This window comes from Mercenaria mercenaria, chromosome 13 (genome assembly GCF_021730395.1).
Source record: "Mercenaria mercenaria strain notata chromosome 13, MADL_Memer_1, whole genome shotgun sequence".
NCBI classification, from domain to species: Eukaryota; Metazoa; Mollusca; class Bivalvia; order Venerida; family Veneridae; genus Mercenaria; species Mercenaria mercenaria.
Window position 1 is genome coordinate 10,981,743 of NC_069373.1, and position 26,984 is coordinate 11,008,726.

The 26,984-nt window shown below is 35.9% G+C and overlaps 1 protein-coding gene across 1 annotated transcript in view; it reads left to right on the top strand.

The window, feature by feature from the left end:
• Nucleotides 1–5,202: 5,202 nt before the first annotated feature.
• Nucleotides 5,203–26,984, top strand: part of LOC123530521 (SCO-spondin-like) — a 149,274-nt gene continuing 127,492 nt past the window's right edge. Inside the window, exons 1-5 of the mRNA XM_053520726.1 lie at nucleotides 5,203–5,358; nucleotides 20,355–20,570; nucleotides 21,851–21,917; nucleotides 22,071–22,157; nucleotides 22,439–22,612. Of these exons, the coding sequence (XP_053376701.1) occupies nucleotides 20,355–20,570; nucleotides 21,851–21,917; nucleotides 22,071–22,157; nucleotides 22,439–22,612 (544 nt within the window). The 5' untranslated portion in view covers nucleotides 5,203–5,358. The remainder of the gene's footprint in view (nucleotides 5,359–20,354; nucleotides 20,571–21,850; nucleotides 21,918–22,070; nucleotides 22,158–22,438; nucleotides 22,613–26,984) is intronic.

Genomic DNA, 26,984 nt, shown 5'->3' on the forward strand with positions numbered 1-26,984 from the left:
GAACAGTCTTCATCGTACCAGTAGAGGGGTCAAGCACCAACCATGCACTGTCTTCATCGTACCATTAGAGGGGTCAATCACCAACCATGCACTGTCTTCATCGTTCCAGTAGAGGGGTCAATCACCAACCATGTACAGTCTTCATCGTACCAGAAAAGGGGTTAATCACCAACCATTCACTGTCTTCATCGTACCAGTAGAGGGGTCAAGCACCAACCATGCACTGTCTTCATCGTACCAGTAGAGGGGTCAATCACCAACCATGCACTGTCTTCATTGTTCCAGTAGAGGGGTCAATCACCAACCATGTACAGTCTTCATCGTACGAGAAAAGGGGTTAATCACCAACCATTCACTGTCTTCATCGTACCAGTAGAGGGGTCAAGCACCAACCATGCACTGTCTTCATCGTACCAGTAGAGGGGTCAATCACCAACCATGCACTGTCTTCATCGTACCAGTAGAGGGGCCAATCACCAACCATGCACAGTCTTCATCGTACCAGTAGAGGGGTCAAGCACCAACCATGCACTGTCTTCATCGTACCAGTAGAGGGGTCAATCACCAACCATGCACTGTCTTCATCGTTCCAGTAGAGGGGTCAATCACCAACCATGTACAGTCTTCATCGTTCCAGTAGAGGGGTCAATCACCAACCATGTACAGTCTTCATCGTACCAGAAACGGGGTTAATCACCAACCATTCACTGTCTTCATCGTACCAGTAGAGGGGTCAAGCACCAGCCATGCACTGTCTTCATCGTACCAGTAGAGGGGTCAATCACCAACCATGCACTGTCTTCATCGTTCCAGTAGAGGGGTCAATCACCAACCATGTACAGTCTTCATCGTACCAGAAAAGGGGTTAATCACCAACCATTCACTGTCTTCACCGTACCAGTAGAGGGGTCAAGCACCAACCATGCACTGTCTTCATCGTACCAGTAGAGGGGTCAATCACCAACCATGCACTGTCTTCATCGTTCCAGTAGAGGGGTCAATCACCAACCATGTACAGTCTTCATCGTACCAGAAAAGGGGTTAATCACCATGTACAGAGGGGTCAATCACCAACCATGCACTGTCTTCATCGTTCCAGTAGAGGGGTCAATCACCAACCATGTACAGTCTTCATCGTACCAGAAAAGGGGTTAATCACCAACCATTCACTGTCTTCATCGTACCAGTAGAGGGGTCAAGCACCAACCATGCACTGTCTTCATCGTACCAGTAAAGGGGTCAATCACCAACCATGCACTGTCTTCATCGTACCAGTAATGGGGCCAATCACCAACCATGCACAGTCTTCATCGTTCCAGTAGAGGGGTCAATCACAATCCATGTACGGTCTTCATCGTACCAGAAAAGGGGTAAATCACCAACCATTCACTGTCCTCATCGTACCAGTAGAGGGGTCAAGCACCAACCATGCACTGTGCTTAACAATATCATCGTACCAGTAAGGGGTCAGTCACCAACCATGCACTGTCTTCATCGTACCAGTAGAGGGGTCAATCACCAACCATGAACAGTCTTCATCGTACCAGTAGAGGAGTCAATCACCAACAATGCACAGTCTTCATCGTACCAGTAGAGGTGTCAATCACCAACAATGCACTGTGCTTAACAATATCATCGTATCAGTAAAGGGGTCAATCACCAACCATGCACTGTCTTCATCGTACCAGTAGAGGGGTCAATCACCAACCATGCACTGTCTTTATCGTACCAGTAGAGGGGTCAATCACCAACCATGCACTGTTTTCATTGTACCAGTAGAGGGGACAATCACCAACCATGCACAGTCTTCATCGTACCAGTAGAGGGGTCAATCACCAACCATGCACTGTGCTTAACAATATCATCGTACCAGTAAAGGGGTCAGTCACCAACCATGCACTATCTTCATTGTACCAGTAGAGGAGTCAATCACCAACCATGCACAGTCTTCATCAATCACCAACCATGCACTGTCTTCATCGTTCCAGTAGAGGGGTCAATCACCAACCATGTACAGTCTTCATCGTACCAGAAAAGGGGTTAATCACCAACCATTCACTGTCTTCATCGTACCAGTAGAGGGGTCAAGCACCAACCATGCACTTTCTTCATCGTACCAGTAGAGGGGTCAATCACCAACCATGCACTGTCTTCATCGTTCCAGTAGAGGGGTCAATCACAATCCATGTACAGTCTTCATCGTACCAGAAAAGGGGTAAATCACCAACCATTCACTGTCCTCATCGTACCAGTAGAGGGGTCAAGCACCAACCATGCACTGTGCTTAACAATATCATCGTACCAGTAAGGGGTCAGTCACCAACCATGCACTGTCTTCATCGTACCAGTAGAGGGGTCAATCACCAACCATGAACAGTCTTCATCGTACCAGTAGAGGAGTCAATCACCAACAATGCACAGTCTTCATCGTACCAGTAGAGGGGTCAATCTCCAACCATGCACTGTGCTTAACAATATCATCGTACCAGTAAAGGGGTCAGTCACCAACCATGCACTGTCTTCATCGTACCAGTAGAGGGGTCAATCACCAACCATGCACAGTCTTCATCGTACCAGTAGAGGGGTCAATCACCAACCATGCACAGTCTTCATCGTACCAGTAGAGGGGTCAATCACCAACCATGCACAGTCTTCATCGTACCAGTAGAGGGGACAATCACCAACCATGCACAGTCTTCATCGTACCAGTAGAGGGGTCAATCACCAACCATGCACTGTGCTTAACAATATCATCGTACCAGTAAAGGGGTCAGTCACCAACCATGCACAGTCTTCATCGTTCCAGTAGAGGGGTCAATCACCAACCATGTACAGTCTTCATCGTACCAGTAGAGGGGTCAATCACCAACCATGCACTGTGCTTAACAATATCATCGTACCAGTAAAGGGGTCAATCACCAACCATGCACTGTCTTCATCGTACCAGTAGAGGGGTCAATCTCTAACCATGCACAGTCTTCCTCGTACCAGTAGAGGGGTCAATCACCAACCATGCACTGTACTTGACAATACCCGCATTGTATTCTCTTTTGATACACTTGTTACACATTTTACAAATAATTCATTGAAATAATAGTATGCGGGATGTGTAAGACAAAGTTTTAGAAGTGTTTTAGGTTTGTGTTATCTTTTTAAAAAAGTTCGGACGATCTGTAGTAATATTCAGTGAAAGTCTTCCGTAGTTTATGATTTCGGTATTCCTTTTTTTTATAACTTTTTGAGGAAGATTTCAATAATTAAAATCCTCTAACTGAGCAAACTTATGCGAAACGAATAAGTTGTGAAATATATACACCGTATGATATCGCTTGAGAGACATCCCCATCAGGCTTGAGGAAATTAATAAAATCTCTAAAAGGATCCCTTGGAAGCATGTCAATTTCAATTTTAAAATTTAATCGTATCTTATATCATATATTTCTAAATACTATTCACAACTCCAAAGGGTGTATTTGTTAAATTACTCCAGTTTCATTACATGTCAATTAACTTTTGCTATCGCAAATGTTTTCTCAATTAATGCTACCAGTTTTTCCTTTAGGCGAACATTTGTAGTCTTTGTTTTACCATGTACAGAATTCTTGGTGAAATAAAACAGATTAACATCCGAGTTCTCATATACCTTAAAGCAATACACCTGCACGTGGTCCTTTATTGCATTCCGACAAGACATAAAAAGAAGAGAAATATTGTTTATAGTACATAAGGTTGAGTTTGCAATGAATCGAGTCTTACATGGGTTTTGTGTAATTTAGGGATCCAATTAAGATTAGGAAGCTTCAACTGATTGTCGTCAAGTCTGAAACTAGAATTTATACATTGATCTACATGATTTTTTTTACAATACTATTCTCATCTGATGGCGATAACTGCTAAGTTTTCGTATGTTTCAATTAATTTTGTAATGTTTCTTTGTAGTAAATGTGTCATATATAGATAATATTATTTGAAGCGCTTTGTCTGCAGGAGTTAAAACAAAATTTGTATGAAACTTAGATAACTTAAAATTTCGAAGGTTTTGGAGGTAATAAGGAAGGGTTTGATTCATAGAATTTTATGCGAGGTTTTGTGATTTTAAAACATTCTTTTGCTGTTCAGTAAGTTGTAATCAATAGACTGTGCAATTTCAGTTTATCTATATTATTATGGACCTTTAGAGAAAATGTTTCTGATTCTTTTATCGTCAGTTATTTTCAAGTTACCCGTTATGATATGACCGGCTGGTTGATAACAGTATTTACTTTTTCTCCCTAGCTTTGACAGAATACTGGTGTTACTCATTCTTTTATGAATTGCTTTTGTGTTAAAATCAAATGTTCTTGTTAAATGTTCAATTCGTTTACGTCTTTCTGACTAAGAAAAAGAGATGTCAAGATTAGGGAGGCTGACACGCTGGCTGTTTTCAAAAATCGACTAAAATCCATTTCTTTGTTCAACATTTCACTAACTGATCGATACTTTTTTTCTTTTAGAACAGTATTTTATCCTTTTTGCTGACGTTGATCAAAGAACAGAGTAATGTTGTATGCTTCACTATCTGCATATATATGTATTAAATGCTACATTAATTTAAACTAAAACACTAGAGCTGATAAAGCATGGGGCAAATATGCAAAATAGATAATTTAATGTATGAATTATTTGTAAGAAATTCATTTGAAAGCATGAAACCCAACCAACCAACTAACCAACCAACCAAGTAAGCGTGCTTGGTTTTAGCACCGGTTTATTAGTAATGGAGTTCATGATCCCAAAGGAGAAGAAAATATGAGCCGCGCCATGGCAAAACCAACATAGTGGGTTTGCGAGCAGCATGGATCCAGACCAGCCTGCGCATCCGCGCTGTCTGGTCAGGATCCATGCTGTTCGCTTTCAAAGTCTATTACAATTAGAGAAACCGTTAGTGAACAGCATGGATCCTGACCAGACTGCGCGGATGAGCGGGCTGGTCTGGATCCATACTGGTCACAAAGCTACTATGTTGGGTTTCTCATGGCGTGGCTCAATAATAACACTGAGTCCAAGTACGAGGAGACATTTTACGATTTTCAAAACACTCTTAAAGAAAGCATAGCAACCAACTCTTTTTTAAATAATTTTACATGTACGTAATACTATTCCCTAATAGTGTAATATGAAATGTCATAAGAAATCCTTATCAGTGTGCCAAATCTAAAACCTTGAACAAAATCTGAAGAAATTTCGCAAGGATAGTGTCTGTTGCGGTTGCGATAACAGACACGATCTCATGTTAACACGGTTTTATTTATCTGTCTGCTATTGGAAATACGCCTAAGTGCAGTTCATGTCTATAGTCTGTATATTTTTTGTCTCGTGGTAAGTGCTCTGTTCATTTGTTTTCTGAATAACAAATTGCTGCTTACACTTTTTATATCAATTCAAGACGTACAGAATTTCATTAATCATGATTTATTTAAGCGATATAACGGTATTGGTAATTTCACGATTCCCTAGAAATATTTTTTTTGCTCAGTTATTATCTGCTGTCACGGTGTGAGCAGGACCGTTACCAGTCGTTGTTGTCGGACTGTACCGATTGCCACGAATACAAATCTGACAAATCTTGATACAAAAAGGTAAATGCTTCGAACACTTATTTTCCTAGTATGAAAGAAGGAATTTTGCCATTTCAGGAACTTTGAATAATTTTAAAAAGTGTTATATTTCTGTCTGAATACCTTCTCTTGATGAATAAAATCATATTCATGAAGACATGTGTCCCTGATTTCCACACCTCAGAAAAAAAGTAGTATAAAAGATGGAACGCGCATGCACGTTATCTCGATGGACACGTGATAGCCACTTGCAGTATAGTCTTGATTCAGGATCAAGTAAATATTGTTCCGTATATATTCTTTACAAAACGGAAATATTCAGGGTTGTCATACATAGCAAGACTCATATCAAATACAGACAGTTACATAGTTTTGAAGAATTTTCCTAAATCTGACACAAACTGAATCACCCACAATTGCTTATTGCAAAAGCACATCAAAATTACACTGCCATGGTCGACTGATACTACTGATGAAAAATTAAGTCTTAATTCCCAAAATATAATCATGTAATGAAATTATACAAAACCTTGCATTTATTCATCTGTGCACGGCCCAGGTGAAATAACAGTGTTCGATAGGCCTTCATCTCAGTTTCTTGCAAATTCATTTCTGTTCTTAGTTGCTGTCCTGAAAAATAAATTTGACCGGATTAAGATAAAAGAAAATAAGAGGAAAATTAAGTTTGTCTCTTCGAATTTCACGTTGTGTCATGATCTATAGCTATCTTTTATCGTGGCAGGTATATAATGGTATGAAATACCAACTTACACAATTACACACAGTTAGACCACGGTAAACCGTAAATAGCCAATGTCAGATAAGTCTTGTACCCGACTTTATTATGTACCTATATAAATTCTGCCAAAAATACTGCTTGTATTTCACAAGTTAATATGAACAGACATAAAAAAACTCAATATTGTACATTTTGTATTGTACGTTGCAGGACTACTTTCATTTAATATGCATGACTTGACGCAGCGCACATAAAAACTTCACTCATTTTTTATTTTAAAATCGACAAACATTGAAGACTTCGTTCGATAACAGAACACCAAACAAAAGGGTGGAGGTATATAATAAAAAAGTAATGGACCTTTTCGGCGTAGATGTACATGTGTGCGACTACGTACACGTATTATGTACTTCGGACAGAAGTGGGGGTGGGGTGGGGTGGGGTGGGGGGTCAGGTCTCAACAACAACAAAGAATTTATTATCGAAAGTCTCAAAGTCAGGGCACAGCTGAGTTTGACCATATTAAGAAATGGTTTTGCATACCACCAGTTGGAATATTGCAATATTCTAAACAATAAGAATAGTTCCACAATGAATTCTGTCATTGTGAAACTACTCTTTTTGTTAAGAATATTTCAATTCCAACTGGCGGTATGCAAGACCATTTCTTAGCACAGATGCATTTGCCTCCTCTAATTTTCGCTGCATAGGTTTGTCGCCTAGAGTGAAACGTTTACATAATGTTTACATAAATTGGAATAAGAACCATATTTCATAAGAACTATATTAAAGGGATGACCACTAGAATATCAGGGGCGAGGCTGTCAGACTGAAGTAAATAAATGATTATGTATTCCGGTTGCAACATCTAACTTAATATCATTCTAGTATTCTTGTCTCGGTTATAAATGAAATACATTTTCAGGAAGTATTTTAAAATCTCATAAGACATTCTACTCGCTTTTCTCTTAATGAATATTACAGTATTTAAGATATACTACTGCCTCCTAGCCAAGGTTTGTTTGCAATAAAAATGTTATAATCTGGCTACAAGTAATTAAAGTTTATTCTAGAACATTAGATAAAACAGTCGTTCGCTTCGCTCGTAATAACTACATGTATTCTGTTTTGTTCCATATCCTACACATTCAGTGTGAAAGGCAGTATTGTAATAATTTTGCTTTTATTCCAGCAAGGACATCCGCAAATATAATGGCTTCCCGTGCAGTTATTAAGTTGTTCCTTTAAACTAATTTTAAAATGACATGTCAAAATTAACCTTTTTATGCTAACCAGCTACACCATAATAAATTCTTATTGTGCCTTCCTGTTGTTTCACATATGCCTTTTATTCATTTAAAATGTTCATTCGTGTTTATTTGTATAAGTAATGTTTACAGAAGAACTAAAATTAGGGTTGGCAAATTGCACAAGATTGCTTCTTGCAATTTTATTACAAAATTTATGTGAATAGATGTTTCACACCAGGTTTTCTATGTAAATAAAAGGTAAACGAGTCTGAGCAAAACTGCCAACCCACGCTCCTTTTATATTCTAATGGCCGTCCCCTGACTAATGAATCTGAATAAACTTCCAGCAGTGTTTTTATTCTCCGGATGTCGAAGACCCTTGAGACATACGGTACCCGTCTTCCATCGGTCCTTCACCGTGAATGACTGTCGTTTTCAGTTCCTTTGACTGTTATCGTTAAAATCAAACTTTATACAAATTATCAACATCAAGTGGGCATGCCTCTTTTTCTCTAGCTAGACAACAACGAACCATTAGTAAATATTAATATCAAGTCTCATAGTCATGGCCAAAGCGCTATGAAAGAATAAAATATTGGGATTTTATACTTCTTTGATATGACACAGGTGAGGAAGAACTGATCTTGCTTATCGCAGGTTGGTTTGTGTAAGATTTTTTCTTACCTACGTTTCTGTTTTGAATTTGTAAGTAATCTTGCTGAATTATTCTAAAAAAATATTGTTATTCAAAATGTGTCCAGTTTGTTTTAGAAAACCGCTAGAAATGGATCGAAATACGTGTACATGTTTGTAGTCGTGTACATTTCCATTTACGCCGAAAAGGTCTAATAAGACTACATAATCACATACAAATTATCAATTCACTTGTCAACAATCGGTATAAAGGGGCAAAATAATTGTGGTTCTATTGATTTTTTTCTTAAGCACAGAAGACATCAAAACAGGAACCAGTGTTGGTGTTATGTATGTATGTATGCATGTACGCATGCATGCATGCATGCATTCATTCATTCATTCATTCATTCATTCATTTTGTTTATTATGATAAAATGAATGCCTAGACGCTCTCAGGAATACAAACACATTCTACTTTTTCTTGCTTTTCTTGTAATGTATGATATAGTTGTTCTACTTTCTAACAGATCTTGTACGGATCGTGCCGGTGTAAGACCGATAAGTACGCTACGACAGAGATCGCGTTATCTCCAAACGACATGTTTAATTTACAACAAGTTAACCTAAAAAGTTAAAACTATGGAAACGTTTTAGTGAATGTGTAAATTGCATTTGCTTTTGTTGTGTTTAACACACGTTATAGATCATGTGCGACTGTCCAGCTTTGTTGGTGGAGGGAGAAATCAGGTTCTGTGGTTTGTTGAGCCGTATACAGAACGAATATGTAACACGAGTGAAAAATTCGACCGAATAGATCAAACGTGATATATTCGGTCGAAAATAGTACGCGCATGGTACATATATGGAACATGATATGTGATGTATACGTTGGACATAAGGTTTTATGCACACCTAAACGAATATCTCGCGTGCAGAAATGGGCAAAGAAAAACGAAATTTTCAACGAATACATCGCATTTTCATCAGTCTGGAAAATTTATTTAATTTTATTGACACATCTCATTTATACCACACTGACTTTGCTAATGCTAGATTCACACGGTCGATCGGATCGACCCGATCATTCCGAAACACTGTTCGGGCACTGGACTATCGGGTCGGGATGATTAGTCTTATGTCTTTTAATTTATAAAATGTTTGATCAATTATCGAAAGAGTGGTTTGGAAAGTTATCGACTGCTTTGTGCGGCCGTCGGGTGTCGAGTTAACATTGACATAAAATTGGGAAATGGTTGGTGACTAATCGAGCTCGTTTAGCAAGAGGTCGTGATATTCGTTATAGGTCTACTTTGATCGGCAATGCTCGGACTTTTAATCCGATATGTTTGATATCTGAAAACGCTGAGCAGCGGTTGGTTGGCAAGCGTTCGTGAAGAAATCGTGAAAAGATCATGTAGCAATCGACTCTTCATCGTTTAGAAACTGCATTGATCGAAAAAAAAAAGAAGATGAAAAACGATACTAGATTGCTGTTCGAAATCGCCACCCGATCGATGCCATCTGCTGTCCAGATTAGTTGAAACTACCATTACCACTATCACTAGCCAGAGTGTACCACTACCACATCTGTTAGTACCACTACAACTTACACTACTACCACTACAACCACTACCACTAAAACCTCCTCGATAGCATCACAACCACTACTACCCCTTGAAATTTCTTTCCTTGAACTTTCTTTGTCATAACGCTGACCCTCATGCCGTTTCAAACAGTGACGTCATGATAATAAGACACGCTGCTAAGTATATTTATGGACTGCCTGTTTCTTTTCTATGAGACAGCATGTGTTCATTCGGCGCACTTACATATCTGAAAGTCAAACATCGGTAATCCCATGTGTATACATTTGTTTTCATTACATCGAGTATAAAACATCACTATACATTTTTATCAGTGTAACAGCTGGGGCCATCCATAATAGCATTTCATTTTTCATCATGAAGGCCTATGCTGTAATTTTCGGAGAGACGAAATGCAATGACGTGATTATTACAATACATTTATTTCATAAACACTGGGTAAACTTGATATATTTGCATGGCCGGCTCCTGTGATGGGTCCAGGATGGATGGGTTCCGGTCCCCTTCTTGGAATGAGTTTAACTAAAGTATAATTTGTAATTTCATGTACTTTTATATCACAACGTATGTGACATATACGTTTCGGTGTAAACTGTCAAAAATGACCAAACGAATATGTCACATTAGAGAATGCCAATTTTACGGTTGAATATACAGTCCCTGGCTCGCGGATTTTGCTTTTTCCGCGTTACCACCGGCAAAAATATTTGCCTTGAGTGGAAAATTGCGATGATTTTTTCACACTGAACGGCTGTTGACAAGAGCGGAAAATCGCGATGATTATATAATACACCGCAATAAAAGTATCACTAAATGCCCGCGGCGAGTCACGAGGAATAATCTCAGCGGGTCGCGGTGAATTGCGATGGATCGCGGTGAACCACCGGCAATCACCGCGAAATCCAGGTAAATTTTGTAGGTTGAATACATATAAACTCTCTACTGTTGTTACATGTATAATTGCATTAGTTTTTTCTGTTAAAATGGACAAGTAATAGGGTTTAAGAACAAATAAATAAAATTAATGTTGATATGTAATCATTCCATTAGTTTAATAATTTATCTATAGTATTTAACAAATTAAAATTTATTCCTATCTTACCTTTTGGATAAATTTCAAAGTTTTCACGTAGGGCTTGGCGTCGCAATTTTGTAGTTTTAAGTTGAAATTTAATGATTTCCTGTAGAGGATAAATGTTTATATTCATTCGCAAAATAAAACAGAAATATAAGTAATATATAGCATTTCACAAAAACTGTCTCATGTCATTGTGGAGTACCGAGGTTGGAGAAACAAAATTTGACCCGTTTCACACTTGCAGGAAGTGTCACTTTTCATACTGTTTATTGTCATCAATATTTTATCATAAGCATAGTCAAATACTGTATGATACACGTACTTGACACTTGACACTTTTCTATTTTTGTAAAGAAACAGTTGCACAATGTGATATGTATTATCAACAGACATTATATCAGGCATTTTTTTTTATAGAATATTATATAAAATATATAAAGAAATCGTTGTTTAAGTACTTTCTAAGTAAACCACTTTACATTTCGGCAAGGATGGTCACCTGTTTTTACCAAATTAGTTTTAAATATAATTTTATAATAAAATTTTATTAAATCTTTAGGCACAATAAAAATCAGAAATAAGAGTCTTTGTGTTTTCGTTTTCGGCGAAGGCCGACTCTTATTTTATCCAGTTTAAGCTAGTTTTAACAGTTTTAACCAAATTTTACACAATTTTTACATAGAATAGAAACAAAGGTAATAAAACTTTAATAAGAAATAACTTCAAGAAATTCAGTAGGAATCACAGGCAGTAAATATCATTTTAAGTAAAGTTAGGCCAGCATTTGTAGATAGATGTTAGGGACCTATGGTGGCATAAACAACATACAGAGCAGGGTAACAGGTATAAGAAAAAAGTCATCATAGGAAAATCCAGTAGTGAGGAAGTACAGTAAACAAGCAGACGACGACAGGCAACCGAAAGCAGGCAACAGGTAAACAGGTAAATTTTAGCTAAGAATTATACCGCGAAATTGAGGTTGTCCCGTACACAGGGAATGCGTATAGAGCTTTTATTATCCAATAGATTTGCTTCAAACTTTCCACATCGTTAAAAGATAGATACAGCTAGATTGTCCGGGCATTTTCATTAAGATATAAACAATAAACTAAACAAAATTACATAAAAACGGCCGATTTTCAGTAAAATTACCGGTAAAATTTCATACAGCGCGGCCGTAAATAGCTATTATGTCTAAAAAGTAAATAAATTGAAATCAATGCGGATATTAAATTTGGACTTTCGGCTAGAAAAGGCAAAAAAACAGAATTAAAAAATCTTTAATAATAAAAAAAATGCTGTCAATTTAAAAACATACAGAAAAGCGAAATTGTTAACCATAATGCGAATAGTAAAGTACATGGAGTAACATATTTATCGATCAAACTCCAATGCAGTGATCTCCCTTGCCGCTTCGCTCATTGATCACTGCCAACACAATGAGCAAAGCGGCAAGGGAGATCACTGTGTTGGAGTTTGATTTATCGATATGACATATAGGCGTGGCGTGTAATCTAAAAATAAACCTGTGAATGGAAGGTATCGGACGTAAATACATTGTTGTTATAAATGTGTTTTTAAAGTTTTAATATATTTTAAATGTTTTAAAGTTAGTAAATAAAGTAGTAGTGCATAGACTTTAGTTCATGAGCAGTGGCAATCTTTTTGTTGCGTAACGTAACAAATTTCACCAAACTGTTTCCAAAATAAATATAACAAAAAGTAAAATGGCATTATAATTACATTCAAAGCGCATCTATATCTTATCAGTGTTGTATATCTCTGTGTTGCTTTAACGCTCCTTATTTAGTGGCAATTCGGGGCCAATAAAATGGATAGATGGATCGCTTTTTTCTAATTTCATAAAAAGTTAGTTTATTTAATGAAAACATACGTATTTCTGTTGGAGTTTAAAGCACTGACTTCAAAATATTTTTATGATATTTATTTTGCATCCATGGAAAATTTATCTGTTATCATGATATATATTTCTAGTTTTTATGAAATCAATCATTATTATTGCAAATGTTTCATGAACATTATCGGGTGAAAAATCAATTCCGTTTTAAATGCAGATACTTTATATACATTATAAAATCATTTTCGACATTTTTTTAATTTCACTGTGTAACACCTTCAACGCCTTATTTACATGTAGCAGACTTTATCACTAAAATATTACTGAAAGCTGTAAATATATGATTTTTAAACTCGTAATCTGATAATATCTGAAAGAAAAAATAAATTCACCATATAGTTGAGCCGCGCCATGAGAAAATCAACATAGTGGCTTTGTGACCGCGCAGTTTAGACAGGATCCAAGCTGTTCGCTTTCATAACCTACTGCAGTAAGAGAAACGGTTAACGAACAACACAGATCCTGATCAGACCGCGCAGATGCGCAGGCTGGTCAGGATCCACGCTGGTCGCAAAGCTACTTTGTTGGATTTCTCAAGGCGCGGCTCATATTATGCTAACCTCCCTGAAAATAATAAGATATAAGATAACGAAGTGAAATCTTCAATTACCTCATCGTTAGTTCTAATAAGTCCTTTAATTCCTGATCTGTTTCTTGTCGTCACACAAGTATTTTACAAGAAAATGCGAAATTTAATTCGTTGACGAAGTGCCATTATAGGTTACTTTTTAATTCCAGCGTAATTCTATAACTTTTAAGTTAAACACAATATCACAACTATGTTGAACAATGACTGTTTTCATGGCATGAAACACTCAAATAAGTAATCAACTATAATCAAATTCATATCTCGGAATTAAAACAAATGGGCGTCATTGCAATTATCGACCACAATACGTTGATGAATGATGTATTTTTGCAACTCAGCCATCAACAACAATTACTTCAACATAAATAGTGTTTTATTAAATATTGTTGCAATATTATTCAAAACCAAAATCATCTGGTTAAAATGAATTAGCTAATTATAGTATACGATCGGAGTTCAATGGAATTACATAACGCCGGAATTTTAAAAGCAATGACAGTCTTTTGTGCATTTATGAAATTATAGAATTTAATGGAAATTATACTTGAAATAGAATAGTTAGAAGATATAAATGCCTGCAAAATACAAAATACTATTTATTTTCATCTTGTCTAAATGAATTAACAAATTATACAGTAGTACACGTATATATACATGTATTATACAAGTTCAAAGACTTAATGATATTAAATTTCCTAACCCTGATGTTTTAAAAATATAATCCTTGCATTTATTAAATTATATGAGTTAATGGAAATAACACCTGAAATAGAAAAGTAAGGAGAAATAAATGATTCAAAAATATAAAACATTGTTTAATTTCTTCATTTCTTATCCCATCATATTGTTGAAATTTTAAATTAACTGTATACATAACAACAAGCCACTGCATTTACCTGTAAATCGCGGCGATTCATCGCAATTCACCGCGAACCACCGGCACTTCATCGCGATGCGCCGCGACCATCATCGCGGGACACCGCAATCGATTTTATTGCATTTGTTCGCGGCGGACGCTGTTAAATGTATTGCGGAGATGCATGAAAAAACGCGCATCCCCGCGGCTCAGGAAATTGTCCGCGCTAGGGTCCAATCGCGGGTAAGCGCGGATTTGAAAAATCCGCGAGCCAGGGACTGTATCACAGACGTGTTACATGTTCGATCTGTGACATATACGGCTCAACAGTGCTTTATCATACCCCCGAACAACGAAATTGTAAGGGAGGCATATTTTAGGTTCTCTGTCTGTCTGTCTGTCTGTCTGAGCCCAAATTTGCATAATGAAGTGGCTATAGGAAAAATAGGTTACTGTACTTTTTCTTTGATGTCATTCATTCTGTAACACTTTAATGTGGTTATTTTTATTTTACGCGGCTAAAAGAACAATAAAGAGAACAAAAGAGTAGCCACATAAATACCAAAATGTCGGAACGTCCGTCTGTTTATCCGTAGGTATAGTCTTATGAGCAGCATCCCTCCTAATCTCCTTGACACAACTTAATGAAACTTCACACAAGTGATCAGTAATTACAGTAATTGTGCATGGAGTTAGGTTCTTTCAGAAAAAAAGATTTTCAGAGTTACGGGACTTAGTTCTTTGATACTATTCTATATACATAGAGTCTACATATGCAATCTTGTGCCAACCCTAGATGTACATTGTGCATGTTAGGTTCTTTCTGAAAAAATTCTGCAGAGTTTTGGGACCTCGTTTATTTTGTTATTATACTAAATACTTACAGTCCACATAATTATGCAGTCTTGTGTGCGTCAAATTGCCATGTACTATGTCAGTGAACAATCTAGTTTCCGTAAGCCAGATGGATGGCTTCCTTACACGAAAAATTCGACTGCCCCAGCAAGGCTTGAATATGCTTCGGTTAGGATCAAGTTATTCAAAGTCAGAGACCTTAATCACTTGCCCAGGGGCCTCCGTGGCCGAGTGGTTAAGGTCGCTGACTTCAAATCACCTGCCCCTCATCAATGTGGGTTCGAGCCTCACTCGGGGCGTTGGATTCTTCATGTGAGGAAGCCATCCAGGTGGCTTACGGAAGGTCGGTGGTTCTACCCAGGTGCCCGCTCGTGATGAAATAATGCACGAAGGGGCACCTGGAGTCTTCCTCCACCATTAAAGCTGGTAAGTCGCCATATGACCTATCATGTGTCGGTGCGACGTTAAATCCAACAAAAAAATAATCACTTGCCCACCCCTCCCCCAACCACTGAACAGCTTACACCTTTGGCGAACTAAATTTGGTATCAAGGCAATGTCCCTGTATTAAAATATGTGGGCGCATAATCGTCATAGTGACTGTAATAAATTAGTATTGTCATATCTAAACTCAACAAGTTCGAAAGTTGCTGCATGATGCAACAAAATGAAACTCCGCACCAAACAAATCAGTATACGTAGTACTGATAGAACAGAAGATGATATTACAATACTGTTGTCCAGGCAAACAGACAGTCAGATGGGGTTTCATGAATGTTATAGAAAGAATTGCCTTTGCAGTGTGAGAGGGATTTATATTGTTGCATTTAATAACCTATTTATTGACTTACCATGACCCATTTGCGAAATTGACATCTAAGTTTCGCTACATGGAATGAAATGTATTGCATGCACAAAGCTGTACTTCAAATCAGACTTACATAGAGTTTCAAACTTAGCTCAGATATTAGCAAGAACATTATTCTGATAAATGTCTAATCAGAAATGTGGACTCTATTATGATACTTTAAAGTTAAATGATGAGGAAGGACTAAGAGGAACAATGTATGAAATACAACAAATACCAAGGACGTGAAATTCACAGTTTAAAATGTTGCAAATAGTTAGATCTATGTATGAACATGTCCGTTGTCGAGTAAGACATTGTAATAAATACTCAGATTTTATGGAAACAATTGTAGGCTTAAAGCAGGGCGAGATTTGTTCACCGTTACTATGGTCTATGTTTATAGAAGACTTGGAACTATATATTGGGTCTAGACCCGGAAGTGGTTTAAATTTTGATGATGTTACTCTTATAATGTTTCTTTACGCAGATGATATGGTTCTTTTCTCAAATGATGTTGATGATTTACAACAAAGCCTTAATGACTTGTGTATATATTGTAACCGTTGGGGTTTACAAGTGAATACGGATAAAACGAAAGTAATGGTTTTCAGACGTCGTGGAAGAGTTCGTAATAATGAAGTGTGGTCATATGATGGTAAAAGACTCGAAATAGTTGACAGTTTTAATTATTTAGGTGTGGTATTTGATTCTTATGGTAATTTTAACTCAAATATGCAGATGCTTGTTGGGAAATCGTTGAAAGCTATGAACACTTTATTCTGTAATACTAGAGAATTTAATTTTACACCTAAGACGATGTGTAGCCTATTTGATTCTTTTGTAACATCTATTTTAAATTATTCCTCAGAAGTGTGGGGATATACTAAATGTAAAGACATCGAAAGAATACATTTAAAATTTTGCAAAAAGTTGTTGAATGTAAAAATCTCTACAAGTAATGTTGGAATTTATGGGGAACTAGGTCGCTTTCCATTGTATATAAATAGATTTGTTCGTATAGTTAAATATTGGTTTAAACTTATCAATACTGACAACATTGTTTTACAAAATGTGTATTTTATGTTAAAAAATGATCTGCTTAGTGGCAAGATAAACTGGTTATCTAATGTTAAAGATATGCTTACTACAAACGGTTTTGGTTATGTATGGGATTATCCATATAATGTTACCGTAAATGTATTTATTTCTGACTTTAAACAGCGTCTTGTTGATAGTTTTATACAGAACTGGAAACATGGGGTGAATCAAAATAGTGTTCTATTTGTGTATAAATATGTTAAAGAAAATTTTGGTCATGAGGAATACTTAAGTGTTGTGCAAAATCGACTATATAGACAATTATTAACAAAGTTTAGGCTTTGTGCTCATAGACTTCGTATTGAGACAGGTAGATATGGTCTGTATAGAATTGACAGATCTGAAAGAACTTGTGAAGTATGTGGAAGTAATGACATAGAAGACGAATATCATTTTATAATTGTGTGTCCGAAATATAAAACAATCAGAAAGCGTTATATTGCTAAATATTATTTTCAGCACCATAGTATGCAAAAATTTATACATCTGATCTCATCAACTAACGCAAAAGTGCTAAATAAACTGGCATGTTATATACATTGTGCCTTGAAAATTAGAGACAATTTCTTAAATGATAGAACATGAAATATTTATTAATGCTTTGAAGCTTTGTAATTTATGAACTGTTACTCTCGTTTTGAATGTTTATTTTTTGAATGTGTAGATACTTATTTGTTGTATAGTTTGACCTTATATATTTGATATATTGTATGTTTAGATGAGGAGCTTTCAGCTCAAGTCTTGAATAAAATCTTCTTCTTCTTCTTCTTCTTTAAAAGGAACAAGAAAATAATAACCCGACGATTACGTTGGTGTATTTAATTAGAGGGTATTGTTGTTGTTGTTTTATTCACTTCCTTCTTAGGAAAATAGCTTCTGAATACGCAGCAATGAATATTGACTAAACAGTTCACTGCTATAAACAGTCATATACAGATCAACTGGTATTTTGGAAGGACAAACAGTCAATGTTGTGTATTTAGCCACCTCCCAAGAAAGACCATTGCTCTGATTTGGCTGCCTGTAAGAAACTTACATTGAGACAGCAGAGCAAGGATACTTTAAAATCCAAGTCAGTTGGTTCAAATGCCAGTTTTTGTCTTATCGTTTCGTAACATTTTTAAAATGTTTGACTATACTTAATATGCAAATCAAACAGTAAACACATAAAAATCCAAAGTAAAAACTAAAATGTAAGACACTATTTATGGATGTTTGTTCCAAACGTACGTACTGTGTAATAAGTTTAGTGTGGTGTTAATTACCAAAAGTAGAATGGGCATAGCCTTGTCTACATTTAGATGACAGAGCCTTGTACCTATAAGGAGTTGAAGAGTGAAATATAAACTTTAATACATAAATATCAACTTAGAACAAAGAATTAAAGGCATAGTAACATCACGATACACAACGTACAACAATCTTTAACAAATGCGAAACAATCCTTAACAAATACACAACAATCCTTAATTAACAAATACACAACAATCCTTAACAAATACACAACAGTCCTTAACAAATGCTAACAGAATTAGTAGTATAAAACTTACTTACATACAATCCAAAAAAGTAACATTATAAAGTGGGTTTAAAAATTAGCATAAATTAAACCTTACAAAGCAGAAATAAATATGGCAAATAACAATGCCTACAGTATAATAAATCAATATTTAAAATAAAATAAAAAATGATATTATTACAACGAAAAAGGTAACATTCTGGCGCATTTATCAAACTGAAAACGAAAGGAATTTTTAAAGTAATGTCCGACACTAATTGCTTTCTTTTCTGCTCTTTGATCCTTTACCGCTTCTTTGTTTCTAATGAAAAGTTATTTTTAAACTTATTTTTCTCGTTTGTGTTGTTAAATTTGAGGTCATTAGTATGGGCCAGATCAGACATTAGAAATAGAATTTGAAATTTTGCAAATCGAAAGGAAAAATCATTATTTACGACATACACTGCACGCTGCACTGACAAAAAGCCATCACAAATACACGCCTGTGGGCGCGGAGAGTGATGCGTGATAAACTGATCAACAACTATTAATTGGACGCACACTAAATCCACAAAATTATATTTTAGGTGGTCATTTGCAATGACACTTGACATATTTTCATAAAACGGAAACACGTAGTGTTCCAGACTACAACTTTTTACTTTCTTTTATATAATTTTTCCAGTTCAGGTAATAACAGGTTGTCTTTTATTCTATGCCTTGTTCATGAGTTATCGGATTAAAGGCAAATAAGGTAAGGTAAGGTTTGTTAAACGTCGCATACAATCACCGACAGCAAAGCTCTTGTGCGACAAACTTAGTCTAGGTATTTAGTAACAGACACTGTACCTCCTTGTACAACCTTTCTGATCTGAGTGACAAGCAGCTACTTGTGTCATTTTCGTGGTTTTGGTATGACAAAGACAGGGATCGTACCCCGATCTCCTGTAAACAAAGCGGACACTACCATTTAGTTATTGAGGCGATAGAAATTAATTAAATTCCGTTTAGTTTATTTTTCTTGAAAAAATAACTGATGCGCTGCATTTCGAGTCGGTCGATTTATTTTTGTAGGAAACTTATCATTCCATAAAAGTATTTTTTCGACATGTAACAAGCTTTCTTTACTAGTTAATTGCTTGCATTCGCTTTTATTTGCCTTTTTATTTTGCTATATTTTGACATTCCTTTCATTGCGTTTATATTGTTTTGCAGGAGACCCCGTTTTTCTACATCATTATTTATATTTAGTAAAGATTAAAAATGAACACCCCACTTCCCTAATAATTATCTGCTTAGCTAGAAGTCACTGTCACATAAAATATAAAATCATTCTTCAAAACGATTTGAATCTGGACAATTCATGTAGTATAACCTACAGGAAATAGAAAAATGCCTGTAAATTCCATGTAACTTACCCTTCAGTAAATAGAAGGTAGTTGACAATTCATGAAATTTAACCGACAGAAAAAAGAAGGTATTTGAAAAACATCCCATTGATTGGTAGGCTGAAATATATTGCTTCATATCATTAGTCCTTCAACACTGATGCATGTGGGGAAATTGGCAGTTACTTGCGGAGAACAGGTTTGTACTGGTACAGAATCAAGGAACACCGGTTACGTTAACTGCCCGCCGTTACATGACTGAAATACTGTTGAAAAACGGCGTTAAACAAACAAACAAATATATTGCTTCGTGCTTTATTAAGCTGGTCTAAAGAATATAAAAGAGCATCCATATTACACACAAACTTAATAACAACAAACGTTAATTTACGTTTCAGATGTTTGAGGCGTGGAAGCGAATAGTTTTTACAGCATTTCTAGTTTCAAACTGTCACTTTGTAACAACTTTGTTATGCTACTGTACATCACACAACAATGTAGAACCCGTGTTTGAGAACAATGTAACGGCTAAAACCACTTCGAAAATTATACTGAAAAACAAATGTTTCACCGGAAGTATTCATGGACATTTATTCTGTCCGGAGAATCATACGGTATGTAACAGTTTACGTTTAATTTATACCTTCTCAATAAAATTGACTTTGAAGTTAGTATAAAATATAAACGATGTAACTATATATATATGCAGAAAAAAGAAAGCACTTTATTTAATTTATGCAACACAAAGTATCCTAACAAAAAGACAGTACACCGGTTTGTAATTCAAGAAGATGATACTTCACGTGAACTATAACTATTAGTATTAAAATAGTCTGTGCCGTCTAAAACAAAAACATAATTACAAGGGGCATTCATGGCCCAGTGGTCCAGCCAACCGTCTTGGAATCACGTGCCTTTCATTGTTGTGGGCTGAAAACCTCGATTGGGGTGTTGAATTCCTTTTTGTGAGGAAGGCATCTAGTAGACTTATGGCAGGTCGGTGGTTCTACCCGGGTGCCCACTTGTGTCTGAAATAATGCACCGAGAGGCACAGGTGTTCTTCTTTAACCATCAAAAGCTGGAAAGTTGCCATTTGGTCCAACAAAAAAAAAATAATTACATTGTAAATTGATCTTAAACAGCTAATTATTAATGCATTTATCTAAGGTAGAGTATAACGCTTGATGGAATCTATTCTCTAAAACCTTCAAAGTTTTGTATCTTTATTATATTTAGAATGTATAACAACCTATTCAGTTTGAAAGGGTCTTTTAGAAGATATAGCAGTTGTGAAAACATTCAAATAAATCAGTACAGGTACAAGTATATATCATGCAACATAGTAAATTGTTGATTGTAAGTAATAAGTATTATTACATTAGCATTCTAATATGCTTGTTTTTGTTAAAATACGCTTACCCTAAAGTGACGTCATATAACTAACATAAATAACGGGCGATGGCATCATTTTTTGTTGTTGCGACCTCTGTTTCAGATATAGGGCATAAAAGAATAGAAATGATGTGTTTTACTTACATTTATAATCGGTTAAACGTCGATAGAATAAAAGCTATATTCTACAGACTGGGTATTTTCATTTAACCTTTAGCCTGCTGGCAGCAAGTGAATCTGCCTTTGCGACCAGTGCAGACCAAGATCAGTCTGCACATCCGTGTAGGCTGATCATGGTCTGCATTGTTCGCTATTCGGTTAGTAAAGTTTCAATGAACCACCACCCCCACCCCACCCCACCCTTTGAATAATAAAGGGTGTGTCCAAATTGAATGATTGACCAGTCCATTTTAGAAATTTAGCAGGCTAAGGGTTAAACCACTAAAAAATTTCTGATATTTTCAACCTTTCATATCCATTTGATTTGATATGCTCTTTACAGTTCTGTATAAAGCGGGAAGACTTACACTCTACTTCGTGTGATGAAACGTTACATAACAGCGCATCTGGTAAGCCTATCTATCATTAACTTTACATTTTCTTCGTCTGAAATAATAGAACTAATATTTTCTACAAATGTTATACAATGTCATTTTACATGGTTAAAACCTGTGTACTTTACATTATTTCTGGGCTTAGAAGTGCCATATTTACTTTTATAGCATACTGGGCAACTGGAACAGCCAATACAGCCAAACGATTACCATTGGACACAGGGACCGAGTACATGGGTCAAAGGCGTTTCATAGGTTTGTTATTTAACATTTTACTGTCTATACTGCGTAAGAAAATTTTCAGTTCGTTTATCTTAGCTCTATGTTTACTGGTCTAACATGGAACAGAATTGTATATGTGGCATAAATACATTCTTTAAATCGGCTTCATATGTTACTCGCAAGTAAGCTTTCCATGGTGATCAATTTAATATCTTTTACATAGTTTATCGGAATCTTTCTTTCAAAAGTATATGTTTGCAAATTGTAGGCAGTGTAGGGGTTAGGAAAGAAAAGTGTCTAGGTTATTGTTTCAGCTGACGATGGTCGGTGGGGTGAATGGGGTCCTTGGGAGGGGTGCGTTGCAACTTCGTGTGGTGAATTTGGAATTCACAGAAGGAAGCGCGAGTGTTTATCAAAATCTGTAGTAGCACACTGCGTTGGTGACGATGTAGAGTTGAATACATGCTTCATAAATTGCACAGTGAAAGGTAAGCTATTACTTGCAACCTTCGAAAATGCACAGAACATCTGACTGTATAGATTGCGTATCTAAGTGAAAAGACGTTCAATAATTTTAGCACTTTAGCACTGAAGAACTTAATTAAGCTGACAGCGCCGGTTATAGCGTGTGCAGAACGCGGATCCCTTGCGATCGGGAAAAAATTAATGGCAATATATACCAGGTCACAAAAATACATGTCGCCAGTCCGAGTTCCGCGACTGGACTGATCTATGACGTCATCTAAATGGCTGCCAAATTGGAAACATAACTTTTCGTATTTCGTTATGTATTTACGTTACACAGCAAAAACTTCATCTTATTATCTTTGGGTTTCCATCCTAGAATATTTGTTGTCAATGTAATAATAATATTGAAGTATATTAACAATGAAATAATATGAAATATGAAAAAAATATCCTACCCCATCCACTTTATCTCAACAGATTATTTTCATATTGAATATATTTGTTTGGTATATGCTATACCATCAAAATATACGAATATCATCATATTCAAGTAGTGTTGTAGCTATTTATGTGTGCTTTAAACTATCTCAAAGTTATGTAGTCTTGTCAATTTTGATATTTATTTAACTTGTAATGGAACAAAGCTCATTCTCATCTACACATGAAAAGTGTACCAATTTGCTGACCCACCATTCGTATTGCATTGACCTCCACTATGACATTAATCATCCGCACATAATCAAATGCAATGATTAGAATTCCTACCATTCTTCTTACATTTCGTTCCCGATAAATATGATTTATTTTGATCGAAGCCTTTCAAAACTTGGGATTAATAGTTTCCATAGGATCTCAAAACCTTATTGAACAGTAATGACAATAAACTTTCCATAGTCCATAGTTTCGATTGTTACTTTCATTTTAGAATATATCTGTGGCAAGCAATTTGTGAGAAGGTCGGTATCACGACTGGGTGATGAACCATTTGCCATCATATGGCATTCTGGGAACTCTGTGATAATTTTATCAATGCTTAAGAGCTGGCACAACATTTAATAAAATGTTTTGAGAATTTTCATAACCGTTCTACGACAGAAGTCTTGCTATCAAAAGTGTCTTTCTTTAAATCACAATTGTGAACGGCAAAGAGCGAATGTCGACCATTCTCAAAGTTTCTTGGAATGTAGACAACCTAATTAAAGAACGTTTGCTGTATAATATTATTAGCTAACTGATTCTAGTCTGCTTAAATATATAACCCATGTAAGAAGTACTTTAGTTCTATACTTTTTTATGTTTAATGTATGTTTAATGTATAATACACCGGCAGCTACCTTTAAGGGTAAATGTCACAGCTGCCTATATGTATATAGGGCAAACTTTTTCCTACGGGCAGAATTTCTTGAAACTTTGTGTACTGACTGAGAACCAAGTTTAAAACGGAAATATGTATAAAAAATTATAGGTACCCGGGCTTGATCTTGAATTATCTGCCTTTAAAAGTAGATGTTTTTAGTTTTTTCCGAGTTTAAAGGGCAGATAATTCATTACCAAGGCTGGGTTACTATATTTTTTTCATATTTCTGTTTTTGATTTGATTTTCTATCAGAAAAAAAAGTTTACTGAAGAAATTCTTTCTGTAAGAATGTTTTCCCCATGTAAATATAGACTGTTGCAAATGTCCTTAACTATGAACATGACAAAATGATACCGCAAAGTCCTGGTCTTTTCAATGGACCGAATTTCTTTAAACTGTGTGTACTGACTGCAAATCGAGTTTGGAACAGAAATAGAAATTAAAATGCACAGTTCTCTTGCCTTGATCTGGAATTATCTGCCCTTGAAAATTCAATTTTTTAGTATTATCTGATTTTCAAAGGCAAATAATTCAAGACCAAGCCTGGGTACCTATGCTTTTAATACATATTTCCGTTTTAAACTTGATTCTCAGTCAGTATACAAAGTTAAAAGAAATTCTGCCCGTAGGAAAACTTGTCCCTATATACATATAGACAACTGTGGCATTTACCTTTAAATGTTATTAGTTATAACCTGCAGTAGGTTTGTGGATGTATGCCTGCATATAAGGGTCGAGCACATAAGATTCTGTGACGAGTTGAGAACGTGACTCTCTATGGCATGTTCACATTGTCACTCTTGCTTTCCGCGGAAGGACCCAGAATAATCCAACGTAGAAAACGTGCAATGAAATAGGTATAGACTTCCCAAGAAGATGTTATCAGTAGTAATTGTTATGGTCCTGTACGTACCAGCCTTAGGGATGAGTATCCTTTCCTCCAAAAGAATTTAGCTCTAGAGGAAAGCTCTTGTATTATGTTAACCTTTTCGTGTTTATTGCCGACTTTAGACGTATTTGAAATATTGTAAGACTTTTTGATTGCCGTTAGTAATTTTCATCCATAGAGCATTGGCCTCTTTCAACAATTTGTAGTTACGATTGCCTTTCTTGACAGAAAACAAACAGGCCTTTTTCCTAATAGAATCAATAAAACTTCTGGTTATTACTAGGGGCGTTTCATTTTCAGTCACATTTGACTCTATTGCTTTTGCAACAATAGTCGTTTCGTGTCTAATTTTAGCAAGATCCACTGTGTCCCTACTGACGCGGCTCTATCACGATCTCTATACCAAGATGCAAAGTCAGTATACGTCAAATCAAGAATATCTTAAGATGGTAGATAGGACTGTTGTATAAGTGCTCTTCGTTTTGAATATCATACTCGTACATAGTTTTCATATCGTGCAAAGTTGTGCTTCTGGAACTTAGTGTGGTTGTGATCAGACATTTTGATACATCTTTGCAGGTATAAAACAACAATATTCAAAACGGTATTACAGAGACGGTATTAACAAACAGAAGTTAAAACATTGTCAAGAAAATGTTAGAAGCAAATTTATTGATGTGTTTCATACAGAGGCTTAGATCTTCCCTTACCTCTTAACTTTTAAACATTTCTGAAAAGACTGTAACTGCTATACAGACATCACGTCAGTTTTCACTGAATGCTGTGTGTATTTTAAGCAATGGTCACATTTACGTTCACGCACGTAGTTGGTCGTAGTTAATTTTAAACGTAGTTTGTCGTACGTTGAAGTACGTGTAAGTACGAACAACTACGTTCAACTACGAGTAAATCTGGTAGGGTTAACTAGGGTATCACTACGTCCTACCACGAGTTACTACGTTACACTACGTATATACTACGATCGAAGTACGAACAACTGCGACAAACTACGATCAACTACGCTGAGCTACGGAAAAGCGTTTAGCCGTAGTGGAGTCCTAGTTTAGTTTAGCCGTAGTTTAGCCCTAGTTGATCGTAGTTGAACCGTACAGTCGATGCGTTTTTCTTGTACTACGATCAAAAACGATACACACTACTGTTAAGTACGATCAAGTACGTTTAACTAAGATCAACTACGTTCAAACTACGGTCACAGTAGGGTCAAAACATCGTAGTTAATCGTAGTCAGATTTTGAACATGTCGAAAAATTATTTGCTTACTACGGACAAATCTTAAGTTCGAACTACGATCATTACTACGTTTGACTACGATTATCTACGTGTAACTACGCTTAGTTCGATCAACTACGATCAACTACGATCATTCCTTACTACGATTAACTACGTGTAGTGTGACCACGCCATTACTGAAGAGCGATATTTCATGGTTAAAGGTTTCACGACGACACACTATTTGAATGGATGTATAGCGACGATCTATTACTGTCACAATAACAGCAACGAAAGTAGAAAGTAACTTCTAAATGTGAAAGATAAATTAGATGTGGTTATACTTTTTTATTCTACAGTTGTGTCAACTGTGTTAAATAGCAAGACAAGATGTCGCTAGAAAGAAAAGAATTCACTCATTCAGAAAGATACTTGAACAAGTCCAAATGTAGAATTATGTTACAGTATATTAATATACAATTTTTGAATGGTGATGGTGCTTTTGGTTTTAAGTTTGTCTTATCTATTATTACTGTTTTCAATTATGAAAGATTATTATCATTAGACAATTATCTACAAGTTTCTTTTTTTGATTTACATTAAATTACGATGCAGCATAGAAATTACTTCATCAAAGCTGATGTCTAATTTCACGTCCCTTTAAAGATGTATTATGCTTACCTTTTATAGATATTTCATCATTGCATATTAATCTTAATCTAAAAACATCTTTATCTTGGCCTAATATATAAATAAACTAGGTATACTGCAATCACAATTAAATGTCTATAAAGTAACAATCATTTGTTTCAAACAAACTTCCAAAGATTTAGTGGCGAAGCATATTCATAATGTGTTTACTTACACATTAATTAGTATGTAGGATTTAAACCGTACACATTATCGATCATATTCA